The sequence below is a fragment of the Megachile rotundata genome, chromosome 1 (genome assembly GCF_050947335.1).
Source record: "Megachile rotundata isolate GNS110a chromosome 1, iyMegRotu1, whole genome shotgun sequence".
NCBI classification, from domain to species: Eukaryota; Metazoa; Arthropoda; class Insecta; order Hymenoptera; family Megachilidae; genus Megachile; species Megachile rotundata.
In genome coordinates, this window is record NC_134983.1 from 12,842,524 (window position 1) to 12,865,365 (window position 22,842).

The 22,842-nt window shown below is 31.5% G+C and overlaps 1 protein-coding gene and 1 long non-coding RNA gene across 3 annotated transcripts in view; one reads left to right on the forward strand and one right to left on the reverse strand.

The window, feature by feature from the left end:
- Positions 1 to 22,842, reverse strand: part of LOC100875784 (neurotrimin) — a 247,487-nt gene that overhangs the window by 65,916 nt on the left and 158,729 nt on the right. For both annotated transcript variants that reach the window (XM_012280657.2, XM_012280658.2), the window contains exon 3: positions 1,003 to 1,210. In XM_012280657.2, the coding sequence (XP_012136047.1) occupies positions 1,003 to 1,210 (208 nt within the window). The remainder of the gene's footprint in view (positions 1 to 1,002; positions 1,211 to 22,842) is intronic.
- Positions 10,444 to 15,902, forward strand: LOC143265143 (uncharacterized). The gene is made up of 2 exons (XR_013039327.1): positions 10,444 to 10,776; positions 10,912 to 15,902. It is a non-coding gene; the product is annotated as an uncharacterized LOC143265143 (long non-coding RNA).

Here is a 22,842-nt window from a genome sequence, read left to right on the forward strand (position 1 = left end):
ATTGAAGGAATGAAAGAGAAGAAGGGTGCATTCGTTGAAAAAGCATACACGAGATTTCATTTCCGAGAAGGGCTGTAAAGATTGCTCGCGTGCAACCCTCTATACAGCGTTCTCGCAAACCCGACCATATTGCTCCATAATAATAAGGTTAATGCTTTGCAAATTAAGTAGACGCGAAAGGCCTTTCGCGTGGCTTTACGTTCGTTTAAACTGCTCAAGCTCGATCTTTGCGACTATACTCGCTTAAGTTAACTGGATTCGTGGCTATGATATTTCCTGTACGAAAAAATGAGGAACGTAATGTGTGATTTAACTTGTAAATGGTTTTTCATGCACGGTTCAATGGCTTCTCTTGCTGCCATTTTGTAGAATTGTACCACGTGGCTTTAGACAAATTGGACGAATTGAAGTTTTATCAGAATAGTATACATACTGCCTATATTTTATTCATTACGTAGAGCCTGATAAAAATATAAGATTTATACGTGAACAATCTAATGTGAAGATTTAACAAATTTGTTGATATGAACATTTTTGTTTGAAACATAAATATCGCAACATTTGCAAGAAATGAAGAAAAAATGAATGATGAAGCTCTGGGTGAATTCCGCGTAAAAAATAATAACTTAAAATGTAACGAAACTAACAGAATATAAAGCACGACGGAAATTAATCATGCGGAGATTTCGTTCAATAAATTGTTCACGAGTGCAATAATTTCAAATGCAGTCGAGATAATAATACAAAAAAATAAAGTAAAAGTTATCGTTCTATAAATTCCATCAACTATATTGTAAGCGAAAGGAGTGATTTAAAATGACAGACGGGATAAAAGTTATTCATCCACAAATTCCATTAAATAACGTGAAAATACCTATCCACCACGGAACTTTATGAAACGTTACGAAAGAATTACGTTTTCAGAGAGCGTTCATTGAAGATTTATCAAATCTTATCAGGCTATTCAGAAAATCAACGACCTAAACATTACGTTCCACTTACCAACAACGTCGAGGTAGCCAGTTTGACTTTTCATTGGATCCGTGTTAATCTGACACATGTACCCTCCCCTGTCAGCTTCTCTTACTTCTCGTATGTGAAGAAACCATGTATGATGATCGCTGTGGGAAACGGCTATTCGATGGTTCTTCGTGATTACGTGACTTGCTATCGTCAGTATCGTTTGAGTGTCCACCTGTAGCCAAGCAACCTAAAAGATATTGGAAATGATTATTTATTAAGATATCTTGGCACGAAATTTGAGATATCTCCTCATTTTTATAATCAGAACTAATTTATCTTGTTTTAGAATATACATATAATTATTTAAAACTATGTCTGGACTGGGTCTGATAACATTATAACAACTGATTCGTTACTAAAAAGAATTTGTACTGTGATTAGTTACCAAATAAATTGTTTCTTATAAGTGTGCTTATACAGGGTGTCTTATAACTAGTGTAGGTTCCTGAAATGGGGGGTAGCTGACGCGGTTCTGAATAAGATTTCCCTTTGCAAAAATGGAGTTTGAAGCTTTGTTTTTGAATTATTAAGAAAAAACACGGACCAGCCATTAGACTCGGAGGTGTCGCTCTCGCGTCTGTGCACGCGTAATCCTCACGCTCTGATTGGTCCGTGTTTTTCCTTAATAATTCAAAAACGAAGCTTCAAACTCCATTTTTGCAAAGGGAAATCTTATTCAGAACCGTGTCAGCTACCCCCCATTTCAGGGACCTACACTAGTTATGAAACATCCTATAGTTTTAGCTACTAATGTACTATTTAATATAATGGAGAATAATCACAATTAAAACACTCGTTATACCCTCTTTAATTCTCAATTATGTTGTATTTTCGTATTAACGTGTGACATGTATTATATGTATATATTTTATATCCGCCAACACATCGAAAGCATGCAATAATCATGTTTGTTAACGATACTATTCACTGGTCATAATGTACATTAAGCTTGTACTATTTTTTGTAGCAAATTGTTTGAAATTTCACATTTTAATTAAGTTCTAAAGGTTCAATGTTCTGATTGAAATTTGTTAGAATAACAGTATTACGTTTTCATTAGTGGTATTTCGCTTAAATGTTTCATTTACTGTCGCACAATTAAAGCTCGCTAATCGAATAGCAATAAACATCATTTGTTATGCTGAAGGAATGAAAAGTCGAATGCTCCTCTTAATGATGCGTTTTGTATCAAATAACGTAGTAGGTAATTTCGTTATTAGAAGCTATGCTTACTTTCATTCTCAAAATATTATATTTAATTTTATTGCATTTTTATTTTATATTTCGTTTATATGCGCATATGTACAAAATATAAAATATAAAATATAAAATATAAAAAAATAAAATATAAAAATATATCCATTCAAATTGAATCTCTCATTCATAAAATTATATACATATATTTATACAAAGAGTTGAACGCAGCTATGATTTAAATAAGCTTATAATTTCTGATTTCCCCGAAATATCACGAATGATTGAGAAAATAATTTCAGGGATGAAACGGTGTAAATAAAAGTACCGCTGTATTAGTGCGCTACTGCAATTGGATTACAATTTCATTTACTGAAGAACTGAAGAAAATGGCAAATATTTGATGCATCTGAACAAGTTGCGGTAAAAAAGGTACACCATAAAGCGTTTATACTTTCATCTCAAATTAAAACCATCGTAGATATGGTAAAGTTCTTTCCCAATATTTACTGTCAATAAGTTGAAATCAATGATAGCCGAAATTACAATAAACGACGCACGAGATCAAAAGATTACTCTTTCAAAGGTAACAGAAAACTCATTTATTTAAATATAAAATAAATAATTTTAATTACCAGTAACACAAAAATAAATAAATTTAATTATTCATAGCAGCAGAAAATAAAATAATTAATTTTGCAGGAATTCAATGTTTTAGGTTATTTTACAATGCTTTAATATTTAAATACATAAATACCAAAGACAAATGGTATTGCTAATAATTATAATTAAAAAACGATGTATTATGATTTATATAGAAGTTAAAATTTGGAAGTTTTTGAATTTTTGAATTTCTAAATTTACAAATATTCAAGTCCTTAAATGGCTAACATTGAAAATATATTCGAATACAAAATTTTCATATTTTATGTCAAACAAATGACCTATCATCCAACTCTTACACTAGTCACAAAACACTCGTATATAACTAAACTACGAAGGTGCACATCGTTACGATATGACTCTACACAATATACATAAAATATCTGTAAATCAGATGCAATATAAATCTAATAAATACACATTTGTATAGGGAATAGATAATTTGTAGAATTGTGTTTAATCGATACATTTAACACGTTCAAACCCGGGATAACAGGTACAGCTCGGTGCAGATAAGGCGAAGTCGTAAATTAAACCATTAGGAAGCGGTACCGATTATTGCCGTGGTGGTATCTGCCTTATTTATTGCGGAATGAAAAAATTTCTCAGAACAAAATTACACTGATTCAAGAACACTCGGTACAAATGGTTCTTATAGTAATTTCTTATTGAGAACTCAAGGTCCTACACTCAAAATTATTATGTTGATCATCCTTTTACTACAAACTTTTACAGGCTTATAAATCAAATTTAATCTTCCACAAATTAAGTTCATCCTTTTACGGATTACATTCACTTTTCTATAAATCAGAATCATCCCCGTGCAACTAAAGTTCTGCAAGCTTTCCTTAAGCTGCTTCAACTAAAACGTAAAGTTATAATTAAAGAATTTTGTAAGTACGTAATAATGCTTAGGAAATAAAATTCTTATTTAACACGAAAAAGAATTATACGTGTAAATTCATATGCAATCAAAGAATACTTTCCATTTCAATATTTCGATACCAATGATTTTTATTGTTCGCTCGAAATCGAACCAGGACCCACTGTTTAACCAAAATGAAATTTAAAAGGAGGTTCCATTACGGAAATGGTGAAAAGTTTTTCCATTTCTTTTCGCTATAAACAATATCCAATTCTCAGGATATGCATCTATTTGAAACCGGTCTGCATACACTCTAAAGAATTTTTCACGGCAACCGAGGCAACGCTACTCCTATCGAAAGAACTTCCGTTACACCGGTAACTTGCTTTAACTGCTTTCCCTGAAAAAAAGGAAAGGAACGGGAACGAAGAACAAGCAGCGTAAACATTCACCCTACTGCCAGTAGTTTGGTGCCAGTCGGCGGGAAAAGAAGAGAAAAAAATATAGCGTGGAGGATGTTTAAGGGCGATGGAAACACGAAAAGCCGACGTTCCTTGGCACAAAAGCGTGGCCTGCGTCGGGTTGCAGTAGATCAAGCCGTTAAGAAAATGTGATCCGTTTGTAAAAAAGTCTGAAAGTACCGAAAACTATTCACCCAGGGGACCGCATTGAGGTTGTTCCGTCTGCCAACGTTGAATCATTCGCACGCATCTGCATTCTCCGTTCTGCTTTGTGCCGCGGTTACCAGCATGTGATCACGAATTTTCCACGCTTATGTGCACACACGCTTTGGTACCGGTCCTGGCAATATTTTCATTCGAACCGCGTGCATCTACTCTCAAAGGCTAAGGATAATGGAATTGCCATTTCAGTGAGTAAACATTTATCAATGGATATGTTATAGACTGTAATTTACGGAACGGCGAATCCAGACTTTTCGGATTCTCAGTTTTGCTACCTATAAGATGTCCATCTCACTTATATACGTAATTTTCAAATTTGTTTATTAAGCTTCTTTATACATAAGGAAATATGGAAGATTTAACATATCTTATAATTTTTATGTATGTCGGTTTGACATCTTCACATATGACTTTTTAGACAGTTGCCTCAGTGAATGCTGATTGTTCAAGACAGATTTTAGGTATTGTTAGGAAGAAGTTTAAATGTTAGGGATATTTTGGGTTCTTAATTGTCCAAATTATAGTTAAGATTAAATTCCAAAATGAAGTCATGATACAAATACGATTTGTTACATTTGAACTGTAATGTGTGACATATGTGACAACATATGAGCCAAGAGGTCAAAGCGATGAAAAGAAGAAATATGTAACATATGAATGTAACATGTGAAATATAATATATAAAATATGTTGCATGACAATACAAAAATATAGTGAAGCTAAAGGTCCACAATGTGACGAAAAATAATATCCAATAAATTAAATTAAAATTGAATAACCAAAATGAAACGTCTTTGGATACATATTGGTGGTCAGAGTTCTAACTTCATTTTTACCTAAGTCTACTCTTTTAAATAGTGTTAGTACTACTTCCTCTTGCAATGTCATATAAGAATGGTAGGAAACAACACTATGATTAGACATTTCGTAATTTCTACATACACAATCAATTATTATCTTCTTCATAGAACATTCTCTTACTATGTTGGACAAGATTATAACTATCCTTATAAAAACCATATATTTATCAATTAAAAATAAGAGAAATTGTTTTTAATAATCAGTTGCTCCATTCCACTTAAATAACCGCAAACTATAAGTCTTTATTTCGGTCAACAAAGTTTCTGATTAAATCATCAATTTCTTTCTATAGCAAATCAATAACAGTGTTCAATTCTTGAACTGTCGAATATTTGACGTTCTCTTTGCGAATACTATTCGATAGTCCATATGTTTTCAAACATTTTTATATCCGGAAAACTTGTCGGCCATTTTAAAATTTGAATACTGTGATCCTTCAGCTATGTTGTGTGCTAGCGCCATGATGAATAGGAGTATTATCCCGTTAAAACATGAGTGATATATCATCATTTTCTTGGACATAAGACAGCAAACGTAATTATAAAATTGTTTGCACGTTTTTGACTATTTGTACTTACAGTTGGGAGTTTTGCTGTAAAAATATGAAATGTAAAAGCATTTCTTCATGTTTGTTAATAATCTTTCTGCTTGTCAATACCGTGCTAATAAAAATTAAAATCATTTAACTTATGTAAATTGATTATCTTTGTGTCACATTTAAGAAACCGTTCAAATTAAAATTATATTTTCTTCAGCAAGTAATTTTGAAGCAAACGTGATAAAAAGCACATAAAGTGGCTTCAGCACATCTGCGAAACAAATAACGAAAAACATCGCGGAATTTTAGAATAATATTTGCCTACTTATTTTAAAAAAGGAAAAGAAGTTTTGCTCACATCCTAACTGAGTGATTCTCCTCTTAATTGCTTGTATTAATAAAGTAAAAAGCTGAACTAGATTGTTTGATGTATCACGCTTTCAACGAAAATTAAATACTGAAGATTTAGTACAGCATGTATCAGTGAAATGCATAAAGTACTAATTAAATCAGTGGAACTTTCACTGACCAAAATTGTAATTTATTTCTGTGATTCAATTAGTGGTTATTTATTGTTTCGCGATGTCATATATTGCAGTAATGGCTGATTGAAATAGCGACTATCCAGGGATCAGTGAATTTTCATCGATTGTAATTAAGAGAGTGAACAACTTTTAATATACTGAATTGATATAAATGTTAATTCGTGTACACATATAAGTAATGTATGTTTAATAGGTATAATGTAACATCAAGTTAACACTTTATTTTGAATATTTTATACTCAAATATTTGTGATATCTTATGAGAGGCACTATGTCACTGGAACAGTAGACATGTACTCAAAATCGATCAGTTACCAATACAGAAGACTATGTTGATGTTATTACCGTTGCTAAAGCTCGATAAATTGAAGAAAAACAAATGCGTTGGCTGGTAAATATGAACCATAAAAAATATTATTTCGAGCTGAAAATACGGGTAAAATAATTGAATAAAGAGAACAAAAATTGATAGAATTCAAATTCTGACTCGATTGAGAAGTCATTGTGGTAAAGAAAATTTCGTAAAACAATATTCTCTAGAGATGGAACTTTAAAACCGGTTATTGCAAATATGTGCTTCCGTAACCTAAATTACTGAAAATTAATTCATCAGTCAATAATCCCTGTGTCAATAAATTATAAGTATTCCACTGCAAAACTGAATAGTTCGCTGAAAGCTTATTTAAAGCTAATTTAATCAGTGGAATCCATCATACTTAATAATGATTCATCAGAAATATTCAGCTGTCATATTAGTTCGTTTCATTGATTTCTCTTATTATTTACTTAATGTAATTTTATCGTATTAATAACTATTATTAGTAACCGTAATGTGACGCGTAACCACATATAGAGTTACACAATAATATAATAATATTTACATTCATATTTTTCAACTAGATCACTGACAACTACGTTGTTAGTGGCAGTAATGTGATACATAGCCACATATAGGATAACACAATAATATAATAATTTTTACATTTGTATTTTCCAAATACTCTAATTTTTATATTATTCAAAAATTAATTAGAATATCCATGTTACTTAAAATTTTTAAGTGACTAGTTATAATTTTTACACTACTTACAGGTTAATCATAATTTTGACATTATTTAAAAATTAATTATAATTTTTACATTATTGACATTTTACATTCATGCAATTTTGTATTGCTATATATTACGCAAATAATAGATAAATAATATAATTTCATTTTTAACCTCGATGCTTAGTATCTCGTTGTGTTTTAAAATGTAATTCGTAAAACATATCCAACTCACTCTCTGACCTGAATAGCCACGTTAAAAATTTTTACTTTTTAACATTTCAATTTTCGTGGACGCGACACGACAAACGAATTCTGCTTCATCAAAATTTTAAATAACATTAAAGAATACTTAATGCGCTATACTCCAAATAGAAACTGGATTATTTATTTCTTCACCACTGTTTCTCCGCAAAAGACTCTTATAGGAAACGCTATAACTGGCAGCTGATCGAAGTTTAAGCTCTAAATGAATTCAAACGTTGGCTTTCGTGGTGATAACCAAGTCCTTTATTCGTTATGATTACTTGCAATACTTTTCATGAGTTAACTCTCTTCACTCGAAAACTGATTCATACTCATTGAATTTAATATAGTCAAATGGTACCTTCAAAGTATCAAATGATACTTACAAGTATTTTTTAACTGAATGTATAATATACGTGTGGTGTATAAATTATAGTAAATTACATGATTAACAACAGAGAAATAAAATCTTCAAAAGAATTTATCAAACTCTTCAACTAGAAAATTTAAGAGTGCAGCGAAAATGCAGTGCAAAGTTAATTTCACTGCAAGACTTATACTTTGTGGGGTTACAAAATTATACTGTTGGATAAAGTTACAAGTCTATTTTCAAGGTAAAATTGGTCATCAGACTATTTTTACGATAAAATTAGTAACAATTCTGCTTTTATGGCAAAATTAATTGTAAGACTATTTTTGTGATGAAATTTGTAACAAGTTTACTTTTATTGTAAAATTAGTTATAACTCCATTTTCATTATAAAATTAGTTATAAATCCATTTTCATGGTGAAACTAAATATAAGTTCATTTTTATGATAAAATTAATTAAAAATGCATTATCATAATAAAATTACAAATCCATTTTTATGACAAAATTAGTTACAAAACCATTTTACCATACCCTGTTTTATACTTTACACTCATACACAACGTTCTGTTGTACAAAACTGGAACTCACTGCACAAAACGTTAACAAGTAATAGTAGTTTCTACAGTTTTCATTGTACATTAAGAATATAAATTGTATCCAAGTGTTTGTCGTGCAATACCACTGTCGCTCAGCACTGACCCAATTCCTCCTGTATCTAAGATAAAGAAGAAAAGAAGATGATAACGTAACAAAGAGGAAAGCAGACAATGATAAAAAAGCTACCGAGTGCTCCATTTATAAAAAGCTGTTGAACAAAGATTGGCTGTGGTGTATGAATGCAAAAGTTAGACACACATCGAATATGTAGATCATGAAAATATAAATCTATTTGTTTGTTTTGTTTGGAGGAAGCTTGGGTATTTTTTTACAACGTTTGAATGTGTTTGCTAACGTTATTAATCGAGTCTGCTAACATTATTAATCTGTTGATATTATCAAATGAATCTTCTAACATTATTAATTGAATCTGCTAACATTATTAATCGAATGTTCTAATGAAAGTGCTGTATCAGATGTTCTTTCTTTCTGATTTATTTCTTACGTTAGTTACAAATTTTTATCACAGTTGAGGACAGCCATTTTTTCCCGTTGTCAAGTTTTATTTACATTCTAAATAACTTTCGTATTTAATTTTGAACTAAACTGATATAATACAAAGTGACATCTGCATCAAACTTGAGAATTTTTGGTAAATTGAATTTTGATATTGAGAAAATATAACCGGTTCCAAAACAGGAAATGTGGGTAATATAAATGAAAAAAGAACCACACTGACCAACTAACCATTACCACCTTCGCGTTGTCCCGGTAGAAATTTCAGTCCTTTCTTGACAGAATTATTATAAAAGATGAAAAATGGATATTGCACTGTAATGCCCGCCCCAACACGTAGTGGACAAATATGGAAGGCGATACGTTATGATCCACTGCGAAAAAGAAGTTCAACTCGAAGAAATCGTGCTATGCACTCAAACAGTGAAAATTATAATACCTCTGAGAATAAATACCTTTTGATGACATTATTTTTTCAGTTATGACCCTTCATGCAAAATCTGCATTATTGAAAGATACACGTACCAGATACTAAAATAACAAAAATCACTAAGCAAGATAAGAATTTATATATTATTTACATTTTCTGTTACAATAAGGTTTGTATAAGCGCATACAATGAATGTTGAAGCAACTTCCACTTCAACTACAGCAAATACTATGAATAACATAGTACGAAGCAGCAAACACATTTTGCATTGCCCATATCGATAAATTGCAACTTTACCTCATATCACGAATTTTCTCACAACAAAATAATACAAAGCATTTGCATAACTACCTTCTGAAGAACTATATATCATGAAAAATTCTTTTCATCCTCTGACAAATTTTTATTTAAAGGTTACATCAAAAAAGAAAAACATTTTTATCTGAACTGAATGTCTAAAAAAAGTAGTTGAGCTAAATGAAAAGTACAAACATCGCGTGTTTGATTTTTCAATAGAAATTAGCTTTATAAGAACACCGAGTATGTGAATGAATTAAAATTTGCAGGGTCGCGCTAAACGTCGGCGGTCATATGATCAAGATATTTAGCACATTAAAGGGAGGAAGGTCCGGCGTTAAAAACAATGTCAGCGCAAGGGAACACACGGTTTGCGTAGTAGTATCTCCGTAAATTACAGGAATTCACAGGAGAAGCCGTAAATACTTGGTTATCATACTTGGCGGAAGCACGGACGGGGCATTATACGTACATTCGCGTACATCGTGGCCAGAGATGGCGCTAACCGTGGATATGGTTTCACCGTTTCCATTCATCGGTGTGGATATCAAATGCAATAGTTCATGGCGCGTTTCCGACTAGGTGGTCGACCAGTCCTCGACCAGTCTGCCTCCTAATCCAACCACCCACCGTTTCACACCGGTTCCTGGCAGATTTACAGACACGGGGTTTGATATCTGCATCCGAGAGTCCAGGACTAGTTCCACTTGTCCCGGATCTCCTGTATACTTTCCGTCAACTCGCGTTTTCGCGACGGCACCTTCTAGATAAATCAGACCGGGCATAAACTCTGACGAGTTAATCAGAGATCTTTCGGTCTAAGTTTCCCCCGGTGTGTTTGAATTGACGTGCCTATCTACTAATGAATGCTGCCGTGCAATTTTCTCTGATGCATCAGGTGTGCTGCAAAGTTTTGTTTTCAATACATTTAACACCTTATCGGCGGAGCTAGTTTGCTTATTACTCAGACGATGATATAAATACACGTCAAGATAAAATGACCTCTTACGTACGGAACTTCCTTGATTTACAGAATTTGCACGACAAACTGGATGCCAGTGGTGGAATATCATGTGCAAGCAGTATCGATAGACAAAGTGTTGTAGCATCACAAGCGTGCATAAATTCATAGGCATGTCAGTTTGCTTATTAGCTGCATTTCGGATGATGTAAATACACCTCAAGATAAAATGACCTCTTACGAACGAAACTTCCTCGATGCGATTTCAAGAATTTGCATGACAAACTGGATGTCAGTGGTGGAATATCATGTGCAAGCAGTATCGGTAGACAAAGTGTTGTAGCATCACAAGCGTGCATAAATTCATAGGTATGTCAGTTTGCTTATTAGCTGCATTTCGGATGATGTAAATACATATCAAGATAAAATGACCTCTTACGAACGAAACTTCCTTGATGCGATTTCAAGAATTTGCATGACAAACTGGATGTCAGTGGTGGAATATCATGTACAAGCAGTATCGATAGACAAAGTAGATGTGTATATGTACAGAACGTGGCTGAAGCTGTCATCAAAGCCAGGGGTGGAAATACAAGATATTAATATGCGTTAAGAATGTTATGTACAGTAGTAACGTCAGTAGCCAATAAATTATTACAATTTGCAGAGATCATTTAATTTTACAGAACACGTGAAAAATTCTAAGAATGTAGTGGTCTTTCAATGGCCAGGTAGTTGCATATCAGATGATGATATAATCACACGTGAAAATAAAACGATCGTTTACAAAGAGATGCTTCCATGCGATTTCCAGAAATTGACAAACTGAATGACAGCGATGGATATGTGCAAGCAGTATCGATAGCAGTAAAGTATCGTAGCATTACAAGCATCTGCTGGTACACTGGTATCAGGGCCTAATGATACCTGCTTGAAAGGTCCGAACCATTATGAGTACGTAAATGGAACTGGTATCGATACGCTCACGATTCTGAATACGTGTAAGCAGTGTTTTGTTTGGTACTGTACAGAAACGGGAAAAGGGACGGTATAGGGGCAAAGAGGGCACTTCCTTCGATCCGCCTGAATGGATTCACTTTTGACGATTCCGAAACGCAGTGATGCAGTATATTGGAGTCTTGATATGTTCTGAACATTAGTCACTGATATTTTAAATACTCTTTACATCTGACTTACATGTTTAGCTTCATTTGTTACAGTTGAATCTCGATAACTCAGAACTTTGTTCATTCCGCTTTGCTCTGCTGCGAAAACCTCTTTAAGTCCATACAAGTAACTCTATCTCCATAGAGATAAAACTTTAACTCGAATTGTTTAACATTTCCAAATGCATTGGTTTATCTTGAGAAGTCGGAGTTTGAACAGGTCTCCATTACTGGTTTGACTAATACACGAAATAAATAAAAAAATGCATCAAGAACGCATCACACAATTTCTATGACTGTCAGAATCATTAAAATTCTATAATTCTCTATCTTCATTTATACTTTGTTTCGAAATATTTTTACGAGTTTGATAAATGATCCACTGTCCATTTCGACTTTCATATTAGTAATTTTCTCATTTTACCCATAACCTAACCTAACCTACCTGAATTATAAAATTTCAAAGCGCAGAAGATATGCGTGTCCCATAAATCAAGGAAGAATATGGAAACGGTACTTTATACATCCAATGCATTCGATAAATGTATATACGTTACAAATATGTACATTTGTTTAGGTTATGTCGAACAAAGTCAAATAATGTTGCGGATAACGATCTTCACTACCATTACGGTATGTCAATATATGAGCTTTCACTGATATTTCAGCTATTGCATTCAATAACTCTGACAGAGATAAACTGTAGGTTACTTATTGTACACAAGATGGTAAACAGACGCGATTTTCATAAGAAAGCGTATGGATTTTATGATGCGGTTGCTTTTTCCACGAATCTGTTTATTGCAGGATAAAACAGTAATATAAAACGGTGTATTGCGATCATAAAATTATATTACTACTACGTAGAATTAGTTTGTTACTATTATACACTACTAGTATATTACCATTGCACAGAATTAGTATTTAAGATTGGTACACATTATATAATAATTACAAGATTTTCACGCATAAATATGATTTATACTGAAAGAAAAATATACATACAAATAAACTCCTATACCAATTAAATTACAGCTTAAAAATTGAAGAAAAATATTGGAAATCGTAGTTCCACGTCGTCAAAGTTTAGCAAAATATAATGCAACGAAAAGTAAGTTAAAGCGTGAACTTTGATGTTGATTGACCCCAGATTTCTTCGGCCGATTTCACTTAAGTGGGTGACTGATCGATAAAATGTTCGTTTACGTGATGGCTTGTAACAATTTTAAGCAATAATTTTCACAGTTATGTACTATCGACAGGTTTGATCATTTTTGTGAATTAAGCGAAAACAGTAGAAGAAATTCGATGCACATATTTTTAATTTTAACTTTTTGGCAAGAAAAATTATTTTTTTTTAACTATCGAATTACACAGTTTATATACATACATAAGTTTAATTTATGTACATACATAAATTTGCTCAAATAATATGATCAATTTACGTATTTTATTAATTGCGCAAAAAGAAAAGAGAAATATTAATTTATGATTTATTGATGTTCGTGTCATCAATGTATTTTGACAATTACACATGAAGAAACTGTCGTGGCCTAGTAATTCATAATAATTTAGTGACTTTTATGTGCTGTTGCGGCAAAGTTACCGAGCCTGGATACTTATGAACGTATTTGTATGCGTGTTTGCTTCATAGACAGGCGCCAAGTTCCAAAACTTTTGTGACGCACGTAACAGCTTTAAGAGAAATTTGGAACTTCCGTACTAGTTTATAACTTAGATATTATCCAAAATGTGATTTGACATACTAGATATATTCAAAACTGACGAGGGCAGGCAAAATTATTCAATCTTTACAAAAATCGCTGGTAAAACTGAGCAAATATCGATTTTTATTCGTTATTTAACAACGTTCTTTCCATATCGAAATTCTGCAAATTTATTGCAAATAAATATTAATAATTTGTGTAAGGTCATAATTGTTTCACTCTTAAATTACCGATGCTGATAGTATCTGCTGTCCTGATTATTCAAGTCCTTAAGGAATAAATATAATATTGATTGAGGTATGAATTCTGTTAAGCACTTCATTTAAATCAGGAAAATATACATACATTAGAAACGCGATATTTTTATTTCACTGCTTCAATATGAAGCTGCCTAATTATTACAAGTGCTGCTTAAAATTAAGGAGAAATTTTATATTAAAATTTATATTCACATACAACAAAATTTCTCAATTCTTCTTAATTTGCAGCACATCTTAAACTTTAATTCTTTGCACTCCAATGTCGAATGTGACTCGACGTCATATTTCTGTTTGATCTTATAAATAATTTAGATATATAGATTGGTTGAACATTTCTATTTACTTACTGCTTATAATAAATGGAAAATATATTTATCATACACCCTGCACTGTTGCAATGTACTTTGTTGAGAACCCCTTTGTAAATTGAAAAGTTGGTAAGTGAAAAAAGTCAAAAGTGCAAAAGGTTAACATCTTGACACACGAACCACATTAAAAATTGCACAATTTTCTATATACATCAACTGATCTTCCAGACCTATTTCATTCATCCAACGTCAATTCACCAGAAATATTTTACGTAAATTTATAATTTCTCGCTTATAGAAAAATGTCTGTTAACCGACAGGTGAAACAGGTAATATTTCATATGCTACAAGCACTTTGTAGTAACTCTTGCAGTTTTGTTATTCTGAAAAGAGGATCAACTTAGTCTGCTAAAATAAAGAAGAGTTTTCTTATATTTTTATTCGAGGAGACTGTTTCCGTCTAGAAGTGAATTGCTTGACAGGTCACTTGGATGCCGAGTCAAACTAATATTAAGAAGATGAAGCCGAGGTCTGTTGACAAAAGAAACATAGCTTTAAATCCCTCAATGTTCATGATTAGATTCCTTCCAGGATGAAATTGGACTAGGATCGTAAGATTAATATTTTCGCGACTGTATATGTACGCAGCTGTCAACATCCACAGTACAGAAAGGTAAATACGAGTTTTATGGCTTTGCGGGGTCGTTTCATGTAGCGATGTATAGTCTGCATGGATACTGTTAGCAAGCTGTAATGCTCTGAAATTTCTTTGGAAATGATATTCATAAGGTTGTAATATAAGGAACTGAAATAAGTGAAATATAAATTCAGATTATATTAATTTTATATTTCTGAAGTTTTTCAATAACTCTAACATATCTAAATTTATAAGACCAAAAATTATAACGAAGAATATAACCTTTACAAATAATATTAATAAGAAAAAATGTTTCATAAAAATTGATTTTGGTTTCAGTAATAACACTATTGTTACATCACGAATGTAAATAAGATTTATGCATTGGAACACATTTTCGACATATGAGCTGACACTCTGAATAGTAGAAATCACCGTTTCATATACATCATTACAATTTATTCATTTTATTTCAAATATTCAACAAAATTCTGTTTTCTTTTTCATGCAAGCAGTAATGTAAAGGAAATATTATACTGTTTGTTACGTAGCCATCACAGTACATATAGTTCAATTTTCAGCAAAAAATATGGAAGTACAATGCTGTGTGCAAATATAACCGAGAGTAACTGTAAATGTACTTCATTTGCCATACATGGAATCACGCATTGCCTTTGTCGATACTTCATATCATTTTGGATATTAAATTGCTGGAATACAACGTCAAAAAATCAACGTCATGTCAAATATTTTAAATTTAAACTCGCGACGTGTTTGTACAAAAATTTGAATTATTTAAACACGGATTATTTTATCTAATTTAATTTTTCGACTTCGTACGACTAACTCGTTCAGAATGAAAGTCAATTCTCGTAAAAAAAAGTGTAAGCTCTTTTACAACTGCGCTGTGTTCTTCAATAAAACATCAAACTACGCCATAATAAAGTTTGTAAAGCAATGTTAAATTTTCTTTTATATTTTTTTCCTATCTTCACCTTACAGGATCCACTTCCTATAAAAGTATCTCAAGCAGAAGGTGCATCAAAATATTGCGTCCGTTATAGTAGAATTTTCACTAAAAATTTGAAGAACAAAATAATTGATAAAGTACAAACATGCGAATAAGATAAATGCACGAGGCATGATAATGTTTCACTTAATTCTTCGATAGAACATTTTATCGCAATCTTCATCGTGTGATAAAAATTTTATTCCGTCGTGAAAATGTTACACAAATTGGCCCGATATTCAATGTATTAATAATAATCACACAAATGAAATAGGTGTGGCAGATAGGCTAGTGGATTGAGCTATAGCTGGTCACATAACGAAGATAGTATCGAATAGAGTTTGCAGATAGTGGATTTTGTGCATTGTCTTGATCGCAGTTCAATTTTGTTACCTAAATGTATAATTTTTTTTATTTTGTATCATTTTTCATTATGTTCAAATCATGAAAATAAAGTAAACTGCAGAATAACACAAAACTGGTGGAAAATGTTTGTGAAAATTTAAAAAATTTGACAAGTAAATCTTAATTCATAAATGTTTTTATTCATACTTATTATTTTTCATATTTATTAAAAATGGTATTATTTTAATCTTACGTTATGTATCATCCGCCTGCATTATCGGTCTTTCATTTTGAATTAAATTCACTCTTCATTGTATTCTGTTACAAATGCGCTGCATAAATTTATGTATTGTGAAAATCTTGTGTTTCGTTAAACGAGGTGCAAATTTTATAAAAGAAAATATTTTATAATTAATAAATTCTATGTTTAATATTTGACTTTTATGATTATAACTATTGTTTTAATCTGAAAATATTATAAATTTGATGTATTATATTATTTATCTTTTTGTTCAGTTCGTAGTTTTATTATCTATTATTATTTTTTTACTACTTGTTAAAATTCAAAGATTTTATTAAATTGAAAAATAATACAGCAATACGATTAACGATACTAAATACGATTATTTAATGTGAACCAAATAATTTTGAATTTATTGAGAAAATTTTTGTTATTTAAGTTATAAGTTAAAATTCTTCAGTCACAAATAATTGCAATTTGTACGAAAAATACATATTTTTGAAGGACCAATCACGAGGGTCATGGTTACATTTTCTTTCCTCTCTAGATCCTTTTATCGTCATCCTGCTAATTGGAGTGGGGTTCATGGCATAAAACGAGTTAAGGCATGCAAGAAACTTGGTACGACACTGACGGTTGAAACGTCTTAAATATTGAAACAGCAGTTTGAGTGGCAGAAACGAATTGTGAATCGAAGCTTTCATCAAACTGGTAGACGTTTCACTTCATTCCGTCTGCATTGGAATAAAGTTCACAAAACCCTAACCACCGTCACGTCAACCCAACCATTTCGCTCCGAAGTTTTCAGGGTCGATACACGTTTACTGGAACCGCTCTTAAGTTGTTCGATAACTGTACCAAGCCACTTTGAAACTTTCTTATAACTTTATTAACAACAGGTAAATGCCTTGTATTGCTGTGTTATATTTGCAAACACGGAGCGAGAAAAAAAATTCAATTTTTCTCTCGGCCTCTCGAAACAGAAATTTTCCGCTTCTGATTCGCCTGGTCGCGAATTCATTTACGCGGATATAAAGTTACCATATAATTTTATTTTATCGAATTAACTCGAATGCGGTAATTCCGTTACGACCAAACTAAAGATATAATAAAATAGTCGAAGAACATTGGGAGGAAATGAAATTTTAATTCAATGAAAATGGAAATTCTACTGATGAAAGTATCACTTTTTTTACAACTCCGCAAGATTTAATTTAGTAACTAATACATTCAGTTTGTTACATGGAAGATAAAAAGATAAATATATTCACAGTGTCAGATAAAATTATTTGTTATCAATAAGAGTGGATTTTCTTTGTTGCGTGTGCAACAATTTAATGCATTTACAGGTTTTGTTTTTCCGAGGTTTATCTTTCATAAGATATGGGAAGCTGTTACAGTTTTATACATATAATGTGTACTTACGACGTCCCTGTGTACCTAAAATATTGCAGAATAAAAGCACCAGTAAAACACGAAGTGAACCACTTTCCTGGTTCTTTATCAGAAATGTCGATGTCATGTTGCAGAAAATGTACTATTATCCATTTAGTTATTTATGGATTGATATTTCCACGACTTTGAAACTACCTTGAAACTCTGAAAGCATTTTATCAAAGTATGTTAGTTTAATGCACGTATAATTCAAATTTCTACGAATTTCCTTCTGTGATGCCATTTAATCTTTTAAATAAACTCGACGTTAAATAAATGAACTTTCTGGTTAGTGGGCCATTTTAAGGTGCCATTTCATGACAAATGTCTTCCTTGAAAGGAAACATCTCTTTTCTGCTAATAAGAGAGCAATAGTTCGGTTTCTATTTTAACTCGTTTATGGAAACACGCAATCTAGGCACAAGTTGAACGTAAATGGGTCGAAGAAATGTAAGAAGATGGCGGAAAAAAATTAACGACAGTAAACTTAAAATTGGGAGGAGCATTTATGAGAACATATAACATGGTGCAATATTAAGTGACTCTTTGGTATTCTTTAAATATGAACAAATTTTCGATATTTTTCTTTGCAATATAAATAATGAAAATATTCTTGGAATTCACAATGGATTTATTTATGTATAATTTTGATGATCACTTAGTATAAATATAATCTAGCATGGTATAATATAAATACAAAATATGAAATATAAGATATAAAATACAAAATACAAAAAAATAAAATATAAAATAGAAATAGAATGAGAAATTCCATATTTTATAATTTCAGACATAAACACTGTAAAATTTCGAATTTGATGTATTTATAAAAAAGATCCACAGAGAGCTAAACGTCGTACACGGTTTGCAAAAAATGAATGGAATTTAACTCTTTGGTCAGAGTAGCTTGTTTAGTTGGTAATGAGTTCAGTAAAGTTAATACAAAACTAACTGTTCACTCAGATAAATGCATTCCTAGACCTCCAACCTAATCCCGAGGAGAACTAACTTCCCAGGACACTATCATTTCAGTTGACTGGCTTTACATGTTAAACCTGGACCACAAGTTTACTTCCGAATAAAAACAGTCTGTTTTTAATGACCGATTATAAAATTTTGTAATTTTTCTTTAAGAAAAATTTCTTTTAAGTTTCTTTGACAATTGTAGTTTTGTTTATAATTTCAATTATCTTCGTGATTTATAATATCTTACATGAATAAAGAAAGCGGAATATCATTTGTTCTGCAACTTTGCACTTATTTTCTTTGAATTCTTCATTATAAGGAGGTAAAAATTTAGTGATCGTTTTGAAGTTTCGAACTATTGCAAAAGTTTGAAGGACAAATGTTTTTAATGATTATGTTAAAGAAAAGTTGTATATACGGTCATAGTAAAAAATGTAAACACGGTCATAGTAAAAAATATAAACAGGGTCATAGTAAAAAATATAAACAGGGTCATAGTAAAAAATATAAATAGGGTCGTAGTAAAAAATATAAACAGGATCATAGTAAAAAATATAAACACGATCATAGTAAAAAATATAGACGGTTATAGTGAAAATATAAAGCGATCGTAGTAAAGAATAAATAAAAACGAGTGACAGTGAATGAAAAAAAGTCTTATATTTTCCTGGTATGAGACGATTTGGAATTTGTAGTAACATTGTTAAATGTAACCAAAACTAAAAAAGTCATTATTAGTATGAACGCAGAAATTCAGATTCGAAAGGACATTAAATTAAAATCAACAGAATTTTTAACGGTTTGTTATGCAATTAGCAAAATCGAATAATACGCAAAGCACAGTAACTTGTCATAATGACAAGGATGTTAAGTTAATTATGGTCTTCAAAGTAATCTACGGGTGGCAGAGCATTAGGTACAATCTCAGGGGAATCTCCCGAAATGTCAGTACGAAATGTCATACAAGTGTGGCGCTGGTAATCCTCTTCACCACTCATCCTTTACCTCTTCAACAAGCACTGAGTCAAAGGTTCCTTTACCTCTTCTCGTTCCAGTTATGCACAAAAGGATGAAGATCAAACAGAGTTGATGTACTGATCCGTGATCTGAATGCATGCTTGCATTATACGAATCGATAACGAAATCATAAAGAAACTGAAAATGTAGCAGAACTAATTGCATATCGAACGTGAATTCGTTCATCGATCAATATTATACAAATACAACAATTTTACTCTTATATCCCTATGTTCATTTCTAGTATTGCACTCTATCATTTGTAGATCGATTAATCGATTTCTGTAATAATTATTTTACTGATAAATAATTCCTAATATTTCATTGTCAATAATATATAAATGTAACAATGTTATCTGAGCCTTCGTTCACCTCTCGTTTTATTGCATTCCATCATCGTTTACAAAACAAATAATTTTTGTAATAATTATTTTACTGATTAGTGCTTTGAAATATTTAATTATGACGTGGTAATTTTACAAATACGGAAATCTTGAAAAATTTGTCCTCTTCTATTTTTTTATTTTTTTTCAACTTGTCCTGGCTCGAAGTACTTGCAGTATTTAATCAACATTGAAATTTGCTTAATATTTGAAGAAAGATAAATAAAATACACGAGAGTTTCTTTGGAAAGTTGCTCAACAATTCCAGGAAAATTGAAACAAACTAAAGTGTGTAGTTTATAAATAACTAAAAAATGTTCTACCTGACGATTTATAAAAAATTGAAAAGAAGTTGTTTCAAATTATCTTGTCTAAGAAACTTCGTTGAAATTCTTTTACATTCTCTCAATGAAGGAACATTCTGATGTGCCCTGTAAATAAAAGTTTAAAGCAAATTCAAAGCGAAAGAAAATTAAGCTCATTTAAGCAATCATTCTCATTTATGAATTTTAAATTAGTACAGTATACACAGTGAGGAACATCGATGAAGTTTCTAGTAGATCTATTTACACTGCAGAAGAACAATATTTAGTGAGAATAATAATGCGTTCATTATAATAAATCGACACTGAAAATTCAAAAATGAAAATAATTACATTTTTAATCCTTCATTCTTTAAAAATTTTGGTACTTAAAAAATGCATTCAACTTCATCAATTTACTATTTTCTTCATTTCATAAAATTTATTTATCGTTATTGTACTTTCAATTTAACAATGTTACACATTGAGCCGTTCTCAAAGAAAAAAACAAAATCTATGAAATTATTGCAAGTTACACAGTCGTATTTGTTTCTGTTTCAATCACTCGAATTCATTCATGCTTTGACTCATTCAGTTTTAAAATGCTTCATCCATAGCTCTCGCAGTGTTTGAAAAAAAGTGAAGAGAACTTCCATACTGTGTACTTTTATTAACCATAGAAAACTTGTATATACAGCTTCCAACCTAAACTCGAGGACTTCGAAAAAAGATCACAAAATTGATAGAACGAAACGGTACATCGAATGATGAATTGCAATTGTCATCAAATTAATACGCTTTACATGCTGTTTCGTGAAAATTTTGCGGAAACAAACATTGGATAAACTTCTGATCTTCCAAACTCTTAAAAACTGTCTCAAAGCTGTTCTTTTGTGTCACTTCTTATCTTACATTGGTATACCTAGAAGAACACAATACCAATTGCTTTGGACAGAAAAGGAAGCAACTTGGAAAATTAATGTAACGTAATGTTGCTAGTAAAGAGTTATAAAGATGATGTAAGACTGCGAAAACATTAAATGCATGAAGGTAGCGCTTTACTGTCTCGTTTACTGAAATAACATTTTTTACGACTTTCCTTGGACGAGTTAAGCTTGGATCCAGGATGTGCACACAAGGCGGTACAAACTGCGTGGAATATTGGTTCGTAAGCTGTACCAGAATTACCTTCTTTCTTACCTGTCTTGGATATAGTATGCACATTCTTATAAAATTTTAATTACTCCTTATTTACGTGATCCACGGATGTACCTATAATCCGCGGTTGAACACGCAGAAATGCAACAGAAAATTATATTCTATTTTTTTTCCTTTATTGCTGACATATTAAATACTATTCTTTATAGTTCTACTCAAGCTTTATAGTGCTCAAGCTACACGTAATTGCAAATCGTACAATCCCTCGTTAAATGTGCGATACACAGTAAGAGAGGGTAGTATATGGTACCATGCACCAGTAAAATTGTACTATATGTACATTTTTCGTTCATGCAAATATCTTCTAAATGTTAAAGTGCAATTTTAAAAAAGTCTTAATTTATAAACATATTTACTTATTACTATCGTAGTCAAAACAAAATAAAAGAGACTTTGTTTCGCAACTACTGAAAATGTTTAAAACTTCTTAAATATAATGAACAGTCGTATTTAACTGTAAATATTAAAACATTATTCCCAGAGCCACAATTTAATGGCAGCTTAAATCTTCTACGTGCTTTAGTTCCTTTGTTATTTGCTTTATCTCTTCAATGAACATTGCATCGTTCTAGGAAGGATAAAGATCAGCTAATTTGTCTGCTAATGTTCGATCTAAATATGTACCTGTCCCTTGAGTACTGGAAACAAAATTCCAGTGCAATCGCAATTACGAGTAGTGGAGAATGTAACGTTCTCTTACGTTTCTACGATAATTACATGTTGTTTGCCATTTATAGTGCATAACGACTGAAAGTAGTGAAACTGTTCTTCCATAACTGACTTTCTAAATTTCTGATTAGCTCCGACCAAAATTCTGTTTTCCTATAACGTTCTAATGTTAAAGTCCATTGTTATTAACATAACATTTGATTATATAGCTCTGTTACTTTGTATAATAAATCCATTTCACCATTAGTCTTCATGTAAATATTATTTCTATAAAGAATTATCATTTTACGTACAATTATTTTAAAATCAAACACAGCTTTT